We start from the raw sequence: 17,155 nt of genomic DNA on the forward strand, positions 1-17,155 counted from the left end.
GAACCAACACCCCTGGGCTGGGGTAGAGCTGTCCTGCTCTATCCCAGGGGTGGGCACAGCCAGCTGGAGTCACTGCCCCCTTCCTTCTGGGGAAGAGTGGAAGTTGCTGCAGAGCAGGGGCTTCATCTGGCACCTTCCAGAATACCAGAGTCAGGTATCCCAGACACATTCTGGTGTCTTTAGCTTAAGTCCTGAATGTACAGGGATAGATAAGAACATTCCCTTCTGGCATCTGTGACCAACAGCTGTTTAAAATCAGAACATCTCTTGCTTTCAGTTTTTGCAAAAGGCTTTATTGTGTAACTACCACACCGTGGTCACAGCGACTTCCAGAACAAGTACAATGTGCAGGATTTGACTCCGCAGTGAACTGAAGGCACATTCATCAACACTCCCCATAAAGCTCTTTCCATAGACAATTCATAAACTGACCTTTTCCTCTCTGACTTGGAGCAAATACAAAACTGTACACGAGCCAGGAGACACACAGGAGCACCTACAGTGAAGGTACAGAGGAACTGAAGTTCATGTGCAGAGACAGGGACATCTACAGGGATCAAATAAATGTAGAAATGCCATATACAAATTTTAATACAAATGCCTATAAAAATCAGAAAAGTGATTTTAGTTTCAAATAGAACTTTAGGGGAAATTACAGTTGATATAAGTTTCTTAATTATTCAGTTGGGAGAAGCATTAGCTTGCACAATCCCTACAAATTATTTTACACTGCTCTGTCCCACAGAGGAAATTATCAGAGACCAGCCAGTCTGCTGTACAGAGGACACCTGCAATTCAGAATTAAAAAAATAATGGCTACTTTCCAATGTTAAAGCGCTTCTGTCAAGGGTGGGAGGGCCTTATGAGGAGTTGGAGGAACACCGTTGGAGCAGCAACGTGTGACAAGTGTCGCAGACGCGGACAGGTTTCGGGTACGACGGCAGCGCGAGTTCGTTACTGGAACAAGTGTTGCAGAAGATGTCCCCGCAGTTCCTGCAGTGGTGCTGCAAACAGAACCAGAGTGAGCACAGCTGCCGAAAAGCAGCACCAGCAAGAGAGAAGTCAGACCTCGGGAAGGTTTCTGAGAACGCTGACATCCATCCCCCTTCCCTCCCCGCCAGGCCCAGCCCTCCCAGCAGCGCTTCCTGCTGTGCAGCTGATCCCTCCCTCCACAGCCGGGAACTGCGCTCGCCCTGGCTCGGGGTGGAGCAGGAGCAGGAACAGGCTCGGGCCTGGCCAGGGACTGATGGAGCTCTGTCCGGATCTCCCCGCCTCCTGCAGCCAGGCCTGGCTCTGCAGGGAGGAGATGCGGCCCCTGGGCTGCCACGTGCCCCGCGCTGTCCCAGACCACGGCTCAGGACTCCGCAGCATCCCTGGGAGCCGGGCACGGAGCACGGCCTGCCGGGCCCCTGCTCAGCCGGGAGGGGAGACTGAACACAGCCCACAACAGCTCCCACCAAGGAGAGAACCCGAAAGCAGGAGGGAACGTTATATTTAGGATGTGAAATGCCAAATTACTCCCTGTGTAGTTATCACACCAACAAGATCTGGAATTGAAGCAGGGTGAGCCTTCCCTAGCAAACTAGGCAACAGCACCATTTTTGTTTGCCATGGATTGTTTAAAAACAATCCACTGAGCAACATTACCTTCCTTCTTGAGATGGAGAATTCCTTTTCACATTGCTTGCAGTGTGTTGCTTCATCATCCTTCAGCCAAGTATGACCCTGGAAAATTCAAATGAAAAACCACACTGGAGATACAAATAAACTTACAAAACAAAATTCAAAGGCATTTTACCAATGTTGCTGGTATTTTTCAAAAGGCACCTTTTAAAGCAGAATAACTCTGATGAAATTTGAAGGTGTTCAGGGAAATTTGCATGTTCAGTCAAAATACCCATGAGATGTAGAGTACCTTTAGTGCTTTATTTACTTCTTTAATGTCCTCCATCTTCAACTTTGATCTGGAAAAAAAAAATTATTCCCTCTGCATGACTTTATATTTAGTTGTGTTTGGTTTTCCCTCCAATTCCGTTGTCCAGCCAGTGAATCTACACCCCAGTTCTTCAGTCAGCTCCCCATTATCCCTCTGAACCACTCACTATCACCAGGAAACTTTGTCACCTTAGGGTTTGCCCCCTTTTCAGTATAACCAGAAGAATGTGGGAAAAGCACAGTAAGAACTAAACATTTCCTGTAGTGTTCCCTCTCTCAGCCAGCTCACTCCTACAGGGATCTCCCTCATTTTCATTTCATGGCTCTTTAGTTTCCCATGCACAGTAACTACCTCCTAAAATTCTTACATCAATTGATTTTTGTAACTGGATGAGGTTTAAAATTCTTGGTATCAGTTTGATACTCCAGGTTACGTCACTTAGAGGAGTTCAGTTCCTAGAACTTACTGGCTGAGATGAAGTCCCATTTCCTGAAGAGCTTGTTCCTGTTCCTCACAGACTTTCTCCAACTGCTGCTTCTCATCTTGCAGTTTTCTCAGTTCCTGTAAAATCAAGCACGAAATCAACTTTTTTGTTCCCTGTTTGACCAATAACCTTGATCAGTCTACCCAGACTATCCAAGCAGTTCACAAGAATCGGCTCCTTTACAAACTTATTTCTGAGGCCTGATGTTTAGAGTTACATGGCTGAGCTACCCATTGGTTCTGCACAAATGATGAAATTATTTCATCATATTTACCAGAAAGAGGAAGATTTTCAGGCCTTGAATGTTTTTGAGCAGAGCTAGAACATATCAGTCCCGTGCCCACAGATGGACACAGATGTACAGATGTGTCCTCAGAATCTAAACTGCTCCATACACAGGAGCAAACCTTCTTCAGGTTAACAAGAATGTTCATGCTTAAAAAATAAATCACATTCAGTTTTTCTGAACACTTGAAGCTTGTGCATACCTTCTTCAGTCCTTCCATCTGTTGCAATTCTGTTTTAAGCAGAGTAGTTGCATCCTTCTCTTGGTGCAGTTCTTTTTGCAAAGTTTGCCTCTGTTCCTTTTCAGATTTTAACTCCTTTTCCAGAGTTGAGCTATTTAAAAATAATTAATTCTAAAAAACCCTATAGCAGAAAATTATCCTATAGAACTTAGGGATAGCAACAATATGAGGAGAAGAAATCTTGTCCCAAAGAGGGTAAAACTAGAGTGGTGTTCTGGGAAAGGAAAGAATGGGCAGCAGATATCAAACTGTTACGGCAGCAGACGTCAAAAACTATATTAACATTTTCAGGTCACAGAAAACAAGCAGCAATGAACAGCTAGAAGAAAAATAAACTACTAAAAGGCCTCAAGACCCCCGCCCCCAAAACCCCAAACCTAATCCCCACAAATACATATTTCACTACCTGTGTTTAAACTGTTTAAAAGGGACACTCTACCCTGATGTCTGAACAGTGAAAGAAGCATTTTCTATTGGTATTAAAAATCTTCAGAGGATTAACATTCCCAAAGAACAAGCCCCCAAACCCCTTTAAGAACCCCAATCCCTTTGCATGACAGTCACTTCTATGCTCAGCCTACAAGCATGACCATACCTATCTCCTGATTTACTAAAGAAGCAATTGAAACTCCATTGCTGGTCGGAATGGCCGGATTTCTGCTGGCACTCTGCGCTCCCAATTGGATATTCTGGAAAAAACCATGTCAAAATCCTCTTGCTCACTGTGCACTGTTCAGAAGGGCTGTGCTTCCCTGGATCCTGCCTACTTCTGTCAATGCTCTGGCCAAGACAATTCGAACCTACCCCTCCTTACACCCGAGCACAAAAGGAGCAGAAAGCACTTGTGGGAGGAATGGCAAAAGGGAAGGAGGAAAAAAAAAATTCCAGCAGATTAAATACCATTTGCTGTCCAGCTGGGACATCTGCTGCCGACACGTGTCCAGCCTGCCAGCAAGCTCCTGCTTCATCTTGGTGCACCGTTCCTCGGCAGCCTGCCTTGCCTTTTCTGCCTGCTGCAGCCTACGAGGCAAGGAACACCAGCATTTGTTGGCAGTTCACTCCTCAACTACACCCTCTCACCCTCTTTTTTAGATTTACCAGAACAGGTCTTTATAAAAGCTTGAACTGCAAATGCAAGTGGAGGGAAAGAAAAAAAAAAAAGACTTTTGAAAGTAATCATGTCTGAAAAAAAACCCCAAACAACAAAAGCTAGAGACATACTAGTTCTTAAACTGAAGTTAACGTGTTTTTAAACAGCCTGCCTGTGGAAAGAGCTATGGCTTTCCAATGAGTCAATTATGGGCATGTTTGCCTGGGAAAAGAGAACAGCGAGCACAGAGAGATAAGGAGGAGAAAGTAAAAAAAGGTCATGCTGGCACGTGTGCCCAAATGTCTGTAGGGGCATATGGAAGGTCATCCTGTAAAGGTTGACATTGGAAACTTTCTACTGACTTCAGTGTTGACTTTCTGATCTTGTAGTTATTACCTCTCTTCCATTTGTTTCATAGAGGACATCATCTCGTTTGTTTTTCCTTCAAAAGAGGATATTGCTTCTGTTTTCTGTTGTAATGAACACTCTGCATTCTATAGGAAACAGTGAACACAGTGTTTAAAGTCTGCCACCACATCAAGAATGTTCAGCTTGCTAAAGGCCAGGCCTGGGTCTGACTGGAATGTGCAAACAAAATGCTGATAATGCCAGAGCAGACATTGCTCCACTTGTTTTGTTAAGACCTCAGAAAAAAAATACCAACCCTTAACTAAGTTTTTACCTATGAGATCAGCTACAAGCCAAAAATCCTCTCTTTAGAAAAAAGCTTGGAGAAAAAAATTATCAGATTAAATGGACAGGGTAAGATCATCAATGATGATTTGAATGCAACAAATGCACTCAGTGGGCATGGAATCAGGAAGCCAGAAAAACCCCAAATAAATACTGCTTTCAAAAGCAAAGGCCCACCTCAGCACTGGGGCTTCACTGGGCTGTGCCTTGCAAGTGCCTGTGAAGGAGGCAAAGGCCTGGGTAAAGCCTGAACAGGCATCAGGAAACAACCCATAAAAATTGAGAGAAATCCCCTCTGGATTTGTAGCACCAGCTGTGAGAGGGAAAGGCTTGCTCAACTCTTATTTAATGGAGAAGCTAGTTAAAGTTTTATTTCATTAACAGAAACAAGCTCTGTATATTTTGTGTGAGCACTACTACTCCGTGGCTTCCTTGTAGAAATGCTTATCAGTTTATTTTTTGTCCAATTGAAAAAAACCATAACACCACAATCCCACCCAAACAACAGAAACCCCACAAAACCATCCCCAGCACCCTGCACATACCTGAGATTTGTGAAACATCTGCAAGTTAATGGCCTTCACTTCTTCCAGCTGTTGGCGAAGTGCAACTAAAGTGTCTTGTTTTTCATGAGTATCTTTTTCCAGAAGTTTCATGGCAATTTCCATTTCTGTTTTCATTCCAATCTGTAGCTCCAACTCTTTCTCTAGTTCCTTACAAAGAGATAGTTACTGCTAGTTACTGCTGTGTGGTCAGGATAAGCATTTCCAAACCCCATATAACCCCATACACAAACCATGTGTCTTTGCTGTAGCGCTGGTAATTTCTTAAACAGAGAAAGACCTTTAATTTCCAACGTTCCAAAAGCCCCAATTCCCAGTTCTTTACAGACACTGTTAATGTCTGCCCATCTGGCATCTTGCTTGCAATTCCTTCATGAATTCTGAAGAGCTGCAGAAGGTGCACAGCAGACACCTTGTATTTGTAAGGTTACAGTTTAGGCTGAATCCTCTGTCTTTTACCTCACTTTCTATAGTTAAGTTTTCTTACCAGCCTGATTTTTTTTTCTTCTTTCAACTGCTTCCAAACATCACTATACATTTCATCAAGACCCTGTCGTGACTGCTTGTAGGTATCCAATTCTACTTTTGTATCTTCTTTTGTTACCTAAAGAAACATCAGCAGAGAAGCCACATAAGATCACAAAGTATTTAAAGTATCCCTGTAATTCTTGTGTGTAACACAGCATTTCTATGTGCCATTTCAAGTAAAATCCTTATGTTTTACAACTAAAGACCTGGCAAACGTTAATAAGCTGAAATTTCAACGACCCAATAAAAAGAAATAATTCCAATACTGTGAATGCTTTCTCCCATCTGCAAGTATATGAGTGAGTAGTAAAGAACACCAAAATCTAAATGCCTGCAAATCTAAATGCCTAAAATTATTAAAATGCCTGAGCACACAACACCCAAACTCAGTGATCTGCACAGCAGCCTGCTCAACTCTGCTGAGCACTGCAGGTCCCAGTGGGTTTGAGAGCAGTAACTGCAGCTGATCAACAGAGATCATCTTCAAATCAGCGGCCCACCTCTACACTCTTTTCACTCCGTTCACGAATCAATTCATTCTGTTGTTTTAACTGCTGCTGCTCTTCCTGCAGCGATCCAATCCGGTCAGTAGCTGCTGCAAGCTGTTTATAAAGAGAACAGATCTATATTTAATCACTGTGCAAGCAGGCAACATCTGGAGCAATTCTAAGGTCAGCAGCTCAGTCCCTGTAGCAGGTGTGCTGCTCACTTCCCCTTTCAGGAGCTGCCTGAGCCTCCTGCAGCCGAAATTAATAACCCCACACACGTTTGGTCACTGACTCCTGCTTCACACCCTCATCGATTATTTTTAAATATTAACTGCCCAAAGAAATGCACCCAAGTGTAAAAGAGTAAAATCCACCCTGGATCTGTGGGATTAACTGGAAGTCACCACAGCAGGTCAGGGCTGGCATTCACTGGTGGAACTGTACAGCATTTTCAAGTGGAGATACCCAAAATACACTGGAAATTGGACTACACAGATACACTCTGAAAGGGAGATATATTTTTTGTGTGGTGGTGGGTTTATATATATATTTATATATACATAAAGCATGCTACTGGATTCTATTTTACTTCCCATCTGAGAAAGATTTCTTAACTTCTGTTTTTCCAGGATCACTCACATGACAAATCCATAGGCATGTGTATGTGCAGAGGGAAGAGGGACAAGTCATGTCCATGACCGTGGTTTGATTACTTTTGGGCAGAGACACCATTGCAAGGCAAAAAAACTTCATTAAGGAAATCCATCTACCAAATAGGTGCCCAAAAGCATTTTAACCACTAATTTAGCACAGAAGCTTCCCAGAAAACTTCCTCCATGTGCCAACCCATGCCAGTCTGCCCAGTCCCCCACATCTCACCAGTACCCACTCAAATGTGTTAGGTCTAAGGTAAGTTCTTGGGGAATTTTGCCTCTGATGGAAAAGAGCTGTGAGAAATATTTAACAGAGCAGACACAAACCTCTTCCTGGAGTTTTGAATTGGTCTTTTCCAAACAGTCTATTTTGTTCTGAAGATCTGCAACCGTGCAACTGCAGCAAGGAGGAGAGATGCATGAAAATGGTAAAAGGCCATACTGAAAAAGCTACACAGGACAAGTGTTTGTATATGAGAATAGATGAAAATCCCACCTTAGATGTCGGTTCAGTTCTTCCACATAATGCTTCTGGTCAAGGACAGCTGTAATCCCTCCATCTCTAGTTGTAAAAGTGAGAATTTATTGACTGAGAAGAAAGTCCTTAATTTGAAAGTGTTAGTTTGTACTAGGGCTTTCAGTACAGACTTGCAAACTGAGTAGAAATCTTTCATCCTCTCCTTATAAAATACTTGTGCCTGAGCTAGATGAGAAGCACTGGAGAGGTGAAGCAGCTGTTTGGCTGCTTTTCAGCTCCACAGTGAAGTGCTCTGAAGTGACAGAAGCCCATAAAATATGAAGTCCCCTTCATTTGCTAGAGGTCTTCTAGATCCAGTGCTGTCAATAGCTGTGGTCTCCATTCACCTAACATTTTACCTAAAATTATATTTTTTCCTCCATAACTGATCTCTCCCACAGATAGAGCTACTTAACTGAGAGCCTTTCTGAAACAGTGCTTAGAAACAAAGCAGTGATTTAGCAGTGGGTGGTCTGGCAGATCATCTCTTCTAAAATCAAATCAAACCCCAATTTAATATTTTGGGTGCCTTTAATTTGGTCCCAGCTCAAGACACAAACTCTGCACGTTGTATTCTTGTTAAAACCACCACAGGCTCAATCTTTGAAAGTCAGTATTAGCTAACAAAATCTGTTTTGGATTCTCCTTTTTGGATGATTAACAGTTTGAGGTCTCCAGCACTCATGTCCTCCCACAGACTGACAGGTTTGTTCTACAAAACCCATAATGGTTTAGAATTATTAATTCACCATACGTACTGTTTGCCATCACTGTCCTGTGTTTCCTTAAGGTACAAGGAAAAATCAATCACTCCAACCTGAAAAATATATTTAAGATATTAAGACACCTTATGGTGCAATTCTGCATAGAAGTAGAATTGGAAAATCATAAAATGTATATTTGGAAAATGACAGAAATATGAAGTTTAAGTTTGCAGAGACAAATAATACCTATATTCTTCCCAGCTGATGCAAACATGGAAACTAGTGTTTGTCATAAAACCATATTTTAGTGTGATCAGTTTCCTAGTAGTTATTAGTTTTATTTCCATAAACTACTACTTATGCACTTTCTTTTGATTCACTGTGGGAAACATGACAAGCTTGAACTCAGGACATGCTGGAAAGAACTCTGGACCCATTTCAGTAAAGTATTTATAGACGTACTTAATTCTACTAGAATCTTATACCAACTGATCCTACTTAAGCTTTAACCCTCACCTGGGAATCCAAGTCTTCTCCTTTCAAGCAAAGGTTTGCATCGATAACATTCAGTCCAACCAGCAGACCCACAATAACTGCTCCTTCCTCCTCCATCATCAGTGCATCAGGTTCATAAAATTCACTGCAAGAAATATTACCAGGCATCACTGCACATCAAACAATTACAGTGGCACTTCCATCACTGAAATCATATAAACAGTAACACAGCCTTTACAAAGCTCAGCTGAGCAGCCCCTTCCCACCAATTTATTGCACCAGGTTGAGGGTTCAGAACTCTCAGAAAACACTTGTCTAGTTCCTCTGTAGCTTCACTGCAAAAACAATTAACCACTTGCTCCTCTGCAGGCTGCAAGAACAAGCTTAAAGTGGTCAAGGAATGACTCTCCCTGGAGCAACACAAGGTGTCAGTGATTTTGGGGAACACAACCTACACAACATGCTCTTACCTTAACAGATGTTTATGGTCCAAGAGCACCTTGAGATAATCTGCCAGTTTCTTCTGCATGAGTGCTAAATAAAGCCAAGCCCTTCCTCTGCCCACAGCAGTCCTAAAATGAAAAGTCGCATGTTTTGGTAAAAACAAAGCTTTTTATTAAGTGGACTTGTGCGATTCAGAATTCTCAGTTTACAAAGTGAGATGAAGGATACTATTTACTAAAAAAAAAAAAAAGGGCAAAACCCCCCCAAAAACTCTCAACAACTGAAAAAAAAAATATCCCTGGGGAAATGAACTGCTGTCTCCAGAACACAAAAGCATTTAAGTATACCCCGTTCTTCGGTGAAGGAAAAGTATACTGTAAAGTTTTCCTAACTCAAAAAGACACATATTGTCAGCTATCATCATAACCCAAACACTGATGCATCCTAGCATTGAAAACAGTCTCTTTCCATCATCCTGAATTACCCAAATTAGATACTACTAGTGCACTCACAAAATGACACAAAGTTATAAAAGTGGGGGAAAGAAGAGGAATGAAAATAACTGTAAAGACTTGAGTTATTTTTAGCAAGGTTAAAAAGTTTCCAAATGCTGTTTTTAATCTGGCAGTATTGTTTGAATCAGAAACTCTGAATATTTTGAGGTATTCTCCTTATCTCTTGGAGAAGTCAACGCCTCCTACATGCCCTATTTTTTCCTTTGGGAATAAATCTCATTAAGGAAGCCGAGAGACTACACAAAGGATTCCTTTTCTCAGCAGTATGCATGAAATGCATCATCTCCAACAACCAACTTACTTCAACTCTGGCAGATTTTTAACACTAGTTGCTATATCTGATGCTTCAGGACAAAGTTTTTCCACTAGCTCCAAAGGACCAAAAAACGATTTGTTCTGTCCAATAAAAGTCTTCTTCACTAAAGGGAGCACACAGAGAAGTTTGTGAGGAAAAGTAACAGGCTACCAACTCCAGAATTCACAATTTTAGTCTATGTGTTACTTTGTCTTACCAGCTTCTAACATGTCAATGAAAAGGGGGCATTAAAAATACCTTGACAGTATAGGAGGCATAAAATACAGGGTGTACAGGGTTAACCACACAGTTATACCTGTAATGCCGATTAGCATTGTACATTTATGCAATTAACAATGTCATTCAGGGGTCAAACTGGAGACACAGCAGTGGTATCCAGAGCCCACCTTTCAGCCCGTGCTTGAGGCAGTGCTCCAGCACCACGAAGAACTGCTGCAGTGGAGGGAAGTCGGAGTCCAGGGTCCGGCCCAGGCTCAGGGCTGACTGGATCAGGATTTTGATGCTGAGCTTCATCATGTTCATGAGGTTGGCACGCTCCTCCATGGTGTGGCACCGCGCACCTGGGGGCACACGGGCAGGGAAAGAAAAGCTGATTTAGAAAAGGCCTCTGAGATCATCAAGTCCAGTCACCATCGTGTCAACTAGACCATGGCACTGAGTGGCACATCCAGTCTCTCCTTAGACACGTCCTGGGATAGTGACTCCATCACCTCCATTCCAATGTCTAATCACCCGTTCTGTGAAGAGATTCTTCCTGATGTCCAAACTAAACCTCTCCTGGCACAGCGTAAGACTATGTCCTCTTGTCCTGTCACTGGTTGCCTGAGAGAAGAGGCCGACCTGGCTACAACCTCCTGTCAGGGAGCTGTAGAGAGCAATTAGGTCACTCCTGAGCCTCCTTTTCTCCAGGCTGAGCGCCCCGGCTCCTTCAGCCTCTCCTCATCAGATCTGCGCTGCAGACCCTTCCCCAGCTCCATTCCCTTCTCTGCACCCCCTCCAGCCCCTCAATGACGTTCCTGAATGGAGGGGCCCAGACACAGCACTTGCGGCGCCGAGTACAGGGGGAGAATCCTCGCAGAGACGCTGCCCAGCTTTCGGAGCCCCCTCCCCGCGGTGCCCCCCACCCATCCCGCGCAGGGGGCGGGCTGGGGGTGCAGCCCTGGGGGAGCCCCCCTCGCCGACACCGCGGGGAGCGGGGCCTTCGCTCCCGGCACCAAGGGGTGGGGGACACAGCCCCAGCCCCCCGGCCGGGGGGGTCCGTACCTGAGCGGCGGGCCGGGCCGGGTCGGGCCGGGGGGACCCGCCGGGGCTGAGGGACCCCGGCCCGCCGCGTTACCAGGGCGACAGCGCGCGGGGCGGGGCGGGCGCCATCTTAGAGCGCTGTGAGGGGCGCGGGGCGGGCTCGGCGCAGCCGGGGGGAAGGGGGGGGTGTGTGTGTGTATGTGTTCAAAATGTGGAATATGTACAAATGTTCTTGATAAAGGATGTTATTTTGGATAGTTGGTCTTTGTATATCTTCATGCCTAAACAACAGGAAAGGGAGATTTAATCCGCGAAGCAGGTAGCAGCAGCGCTAAGTGATGCCCGGGTGATAGAAAGACAAATTACTCGTCTGTAGAATTTCCTGTTAAAGTTTAGGGCTCGACATGTTTCAGTAACTTCAGACCCAGAGGGAGGTTAACAAGGCTTGGGGAGAAGGATGTACCACTGAGAGTGGACACAGAGAGTGCAGAATTTATGGACCACAAGGACGGCATGAAGCTGAGTCAGGGGAGGTTTAGGCTGGATATTAGGAAAGTTTCTTCCCCCAGAGGGTGGTCGGGCACTGAAAAGGCTCCCCAGGGCAGTGGTCACAGCACCAGAGCTGAAGGAGAGTTTGGACAACGCTCTGAGGCACGTGGTGGGAGTCCTGGGGTGTCCTGTGCAGGGCCAGGACTTGGACTCGGACTCGATGATCCTTGTGGGTCCCTTCCAACTCAGCATATGCTATTGATTCTGTGATATTCGGCAGAACTTCCAAGACAAGGAAAAAACTAATAAAGCCAGCTCAGCAACTGTGCTGAATCAGCTCCAACTGGGTAAAAGGTAGTTGCAGCAGGGGCTGATCATGACCACTGACTCAGTAAACCCACTGATACAAAAGAAGAGAGAGACTGAGCATGCGGACTAATCAGCATGAGAAGTGAGAGAATCATTAACCAATAGAAGAATACTAATTAATAAGAGAACTAGGTAACTTGTAGCCAATGAACATTAATGCCTTTGTTTGCTAAAACAGTGAAAAGTTTTGGTGGTCATCATGCTGGTTTTGTGGATTTGCCACCCAGTGCCCCTTTCATTGCAGAACTGTAAATAAATCTAATACCTCCACTCTGTGTGTGTATCAGCCTCTTGCATACCCAGGGAAAAAACCTATTTTGGGACAAAACGGGGAGCGGGACAGGGACTGGTTTCAGCCCCTCTGCTTCTTCGGGCATCCACAGTCTCCGATAGGTGCTGCCAACCACAGGCCAGTGGTCACTGAAATCCTCTTTTAAGGCACCGCTGTTGCAGTAGGACAGTCCTGCTGTCACCTGTGGGTCAGACACGATCACACTCCCCTGTGTCAGTCACACTCAAGATTGTCAACACCATTCCTAAGACTGTGCAAAAGTCTCCTCAGTACTAATTTTACCTTCCTTTTTGTGCGCACAGTGTTAGTTTAGGATTAAAAATGAGCAAAACTCTTCCTTGTCTCAGAATAGGGAAAACAGGGAGTCATTCTAATCGAACTGATCTTAATAACCACAAAGCACACAAAGTTTTCTCATCTCAGCAGGTTACTGTACAGTATATTGTATTATACTATAATATATATAGTTAATATGCAATATAGTATATATAGAATACTGTATATTGACTGTAGCCAATGGATACCTCAAAACTGCATATAATGTCTTGACATGAGATTGAGGATTAAAAGGGCTGTAATATTTTGAATGTCAATATTGTCAGGTTACATACTAGAAACAGAAAATCTGTGAGTTTTTTGGGGTGTGTTCAATATTAACCATTTGGATGGTTTTCTGAATTAAAATTTTTACGTATCAGGCATACTTTGCTTATAAGCCTTGCTCAAGGTACATGTATTACCCTCAAGATTTTAAAAAACCAAAATAATGTGAATGAAATGTTCTTTATGAACACAAACTTAAAATAAACTGTCATAATAATGGCTTGCATTAAGTTAAATAATTACTTGAATTCTCTTTTAGACTTTTTAGTTGCAAATTTACATAGTCAAGTACATCTTTTGCAAAACTGTGCAAGCTGGTACATGCAAAATAAACAGGTATTAGACACATTAGCAAAGCCAAGCCCCAAAGATTAGGAATCAGGTTACCCAAGTGCAAAAGATCACAGACACGATGCTGCAATCTTTAAGAATGCAGTCACACAGTTTTGTCTCTCATCTAATTCAAGAGATTTGTTCCAACATCTTTTTGAAGCCACATGCCTTGTTTACTGTAATCATTCAGCACACTTTGAAGTCAGAAAACACTGAAGCACAAAGGAAAGCTCACAGTTCTCCATCTCTTGGTCTTTGGGACTGCAAGTCTTTCTTGATTTGTTTTCTTTAGATCTGTAGCTCCCGGCCTCTCTGCAAGGCAGGACACAGTTTCTTCAGTGGCACACCCTGGTTTAAGATGGGGTTTGTGTGTTTAAAACATGTGATCAACAGATCTGAAGCAGCAGGTAGAGCTTATAAAATCTCCAGAAAAAGAGGATATAGGGAACAAGCTCCAAATTTTCCACAAGCGGTCCTGCAGGTCTTAGCCTATTTCTTAAAAATACCTGCTTTAAATTAAATTTATAGTGCTTGGTCAAAGATAATATTGAACAGGTAGAACAGGTGACTTAGTGCCTGTTCACATTTTATATATAAATTATGATCGGATTTTTCGTATGGAATTTTTCCATAAAACTCATCAACACATCCAAATCCTTTCAACCATCTGGGGAGGTGGTGTTGTATTCACTTACTTTACAAGGAAGATGCTGAAAGACTATGGTAAAAGTTCCATTAAGTGTGGGAGATCTATTTTAGGCAAGAGAACATGACATTCCCCACCCCTTGCCAAAAGCTGTATGCTCTTTTGAATTACATGTATTCACAGCATTATTCCAAATGAAGAAAATGGGATATTCTGCCCTTTATCAGGTTAAATCCCAGGTGCTCAAGATGGGCAAATCCACGAGAAGTTTGGTGTGAGACTTTGAGATGCAAGGAAAGATAATTTTTTTTTTCAGGACAATTAAACTCTGACTATGGAACACTGAGGATATTTTTACAAAAAAATGAAAAAGTCCATCAGCAGCAACTGGTTTTCCCATCCTGTCCCTGCTCAGCCCCACAGAACTCTGCCTTTATAAACCAAAAGGTAGCACAAGGGAGCAAAACTGAGCTCCACTGCTCCAGACTTAAGCACCAGTATGAGACCCTGGAGTACAGGGCTCCAGTCCCATTTTCTGCTGCATTTCAATGTTTTTTTTTCCCACGTTATGAGTATCACTGAGATTTATTTTCCATATGATTCAACTAAAGTCCTTTTCATTTAGTTCTAAGAGACCTGCTCCATAAAACTGTATGGCCGCCAGATCCATGAATGCAGACGTTCAACAAAGCACGTTGTGGTTAAACTTTTAGCGTAGTTAAAAACGTAACTTGTAACAAATCTGTATCTTAGTTTGCTTGTCCACACTCTGACACGAAAGATACAGCGAGTTCCGTCCCTGAACCAGCACATCAGGTAGGACATGGAATTGGGAGATCCCTCAGTGCAGCCGAGGGGAGCTTTAGAGGAGAGGGAGAAAAGCCAGCAAATAAAAGCTTACTGCATAAAACTAAAGTCAACTTCCCCAAATATACTATGGGTTTAGTTTTCTTTTGCTTATAATACACTTCTTAAGTTCTACATCTGCGTCGATCGTTTAATTTCGCTCCAACACAAAACCGCAGCATCTTAAAAAAGAAAACTCAAAGTAACACCCATGCACCACTGACACGAACCAGCAGCACTTACGGGAGCGGACTGATTTGCGCACCACAAAAAGCGAGTTTACTAAAGAAGCGGAGCCGTACTTGTCTTTGCCGGGCTGTCACTGCTGCCGGGCTTGGACACGAACCCCGCCAGGGACGCGGACTTCAGGGCGCTGCCATAGCTCAGCGCCAAGTTTTCCAGAGGCTTTCTTGGCCAGCGACAAGATCGGAGCGGACCACCTCCCTTCCTCCGGCTTCGCCTTCTCCTCGTTCCTCAGCTCGGCCGCGTCAGGGAGCTGCTTTTTGTCGATAATCTCGAAATCCTCCTCCCTGCCCGCGGCGGGCGCGGCGCGCCGTTCCCCGGCAGCCATCTTGGGTGGGTCACATGACCGCGGCCGGCGGCGGCGGGGCCGCCCTCACCCCCGGCGCGGGGCGGGAACCGGGAATGTGGGGGGGGAACCGGGAATTCCGGCAGGGACCGGGAATGCGGGCGGGAACCGGGAATGTGTGTGGGGGAACTGGGAATTCCGGCAGGGACCGGGAATGCGGGACGGAACCGGGAATGTGGGCAGGTGCCGGGAGCCCGGGCAGGTCATGGATCCCGGGCAGGTACTGAAGCCTGGATAGGCACCGGGAATCTGGGCAGGTACCGGGAGCCCGGACAGGCCCTGGGAATCTGTGCAGGTACCGAGAGCCCGGACAGGCACCAGGAGCCCTCGCAGGAAGCAGAGCCCGATCAGGTTACAGAGCCCGGGTGTGCACTGGAAGCCTGGGCAGGCCATGGAGCTCAGGTGGATCGTAGAGGCCTGGGAAGGTATCGGGGGTTGAGCAGGTCATGGAGCCCGGGTGGGCACCGGGAATCCTGGCAGGTGTCAGAGCCCGGGCAGGTTCTGGAGCCGGGATGAAGCACCTGTCTGCATCGGCAGGGCTGCGAGACACGCCTGGCCGGGACTGAGCACTTCGCTTGCTGTTCTGAGTTATGGACTCGTAGGGGCGTGGAAGATGAAGATGGGGTTTACCTTTAAACGAGTTAGGAAAGTTTAACGAAAGTGCAGGTTTTTATTGCTATCCCTACCCCCAGACATAATTTTCAATTAGAAAATTAATGCCTTTTGGCATCTCAGATGTACATGGTTAAGTTGTGACAGATGAAAGAGACCTTTATGACTCTGCCTGTGGTTGAAATGGAGGCGTGGTGTGACAGGTGCAGTGCTGTGAAAAGGGCTCATCACTCACATGAACACCCAACTATCAGTAAGGCCACTCACGAATGTATTTGGGCTGTGTTTGGTAGAAAAGATCCGTCATGAAGGGGAACTGAAATTACTCTAGTATGAAAATTAGATCTTACTGGGTGCCTCAAATATTGGTGTGGCCCACTGACGTGTGCCTTGTTATCTGTTTTTTCCATCCAGCAACCACATGTGCTTGAGGTGCTTCACTTATTCACTCACGAGATAGTAGATGCTGCATATCATCTTTTTTTTGCTACATAGATGGAAATCTTCTAGAAGGAGAATAGGAGAGTTGAAAATCAATTTCAGTACTCTTGCAGCAATATAAATCTTCAGGCCTATAACTTATTTATTCTACTATAAGCTACTTTAAGATTGATTCTGTCATCTTGGCTTCTCAGACACTGAAAATTTAACAACTTTTGTTCCTCAGAGCTCTGGGAAATGCTTATATTTTTGTTGAGAATTCAGAGATCAGCAGCCTCTTATTCACCCATGATTCATATGAGCTAAGTATAGGCTTTAATCTACTTTTGCTAAAGGGTGATAGAGGTAAGTTTTACTCCATCTTGTGGACTCCAGCAGTACTGGGCTGTGTTTATAAGGAAATAATATCTCATAGCTCTGTAAGTTGCTATTTTGCAGCTGACTATATGAATATACCTCTTGACTAGAGTTGACACTGATTTTTTGTTAGAGTCAGGGTTGAGAAGGTAGTCTTAGCTAGAAGCGGAATTCTAAGCATTAAATTAATACTTCTTTTTCAGTAGATCTGAAGAAAAAGACAAAAGTTTTGTGACTGAGAAAATAAAAGCAAAACCAAGACTCCTATTTACCTCACTATGTTGCTCTCTTAAGGTAACAATGACCCAGACTCCCCTTTACAGCCTCACAATTATCTACTTTGTAAAAATATTAAGTGAAACTATCACACAGTCTGTGACTGT

At 44.2% G+C, this 17,155-nt stretch overlaps 1 protein-coding gene across 1 annotated transcript; it reads right to left on the minus strand.

The window, feature by feature from the left end:
- Positions 1 to 271: 271 nt before the first annotated feature.
- On the minus strand, positions 272 to 15,344 carry RUFY1 (RUN and FYVE domain containing 1). The gene is given in 19 exon segments (XM_050312216.1): positions 272 to 1,004; positions 1,648 to 1,725; positions 1,916 to 1,964; positions 2,403 to 2,497; positions 2,909 to 3,038; positions 3,848 to 3,967; positions 4,434 to 4,531; positions 5,276 to 5,443; positions 5,781 to 5,897; positions 6,322 to 6,423; positions 7,290 to 7,359; positions 7,459 to 7,524; positions 8,238 to 8,296; positions 8,700 to 8,823; positions 9,149 to 9,250; positions 9,939 to 10,056; positions 10,340 to 10,513; positions 15,076 to 15,172; positions 15,174 to 15,344. Coding segments are annotated over 19 exon segments (2,082 nt in total). The 3' UTR covers positions 272 to 860.
- Between the last annotated feature and the right edge of the window lie 1,811 nt (positions 15,345 to 17,155).

The sequence above is a fragment of the Myiozetetes cayanensis genome, unplaced genomic scaffold, assembly GCF_022539395.1.
Source record: "Myiozetetes cayanensis isolate MyiCay16 unplaced genomic scaffold, myiCay2020 scf17, whole genome shotgun sequence".
NCBI lineage: Eukaryota > Metazoa > Chordata > Aves > Passeriformes > Tyrannidae > Myiozetetes > Myiozetetes cayanensis.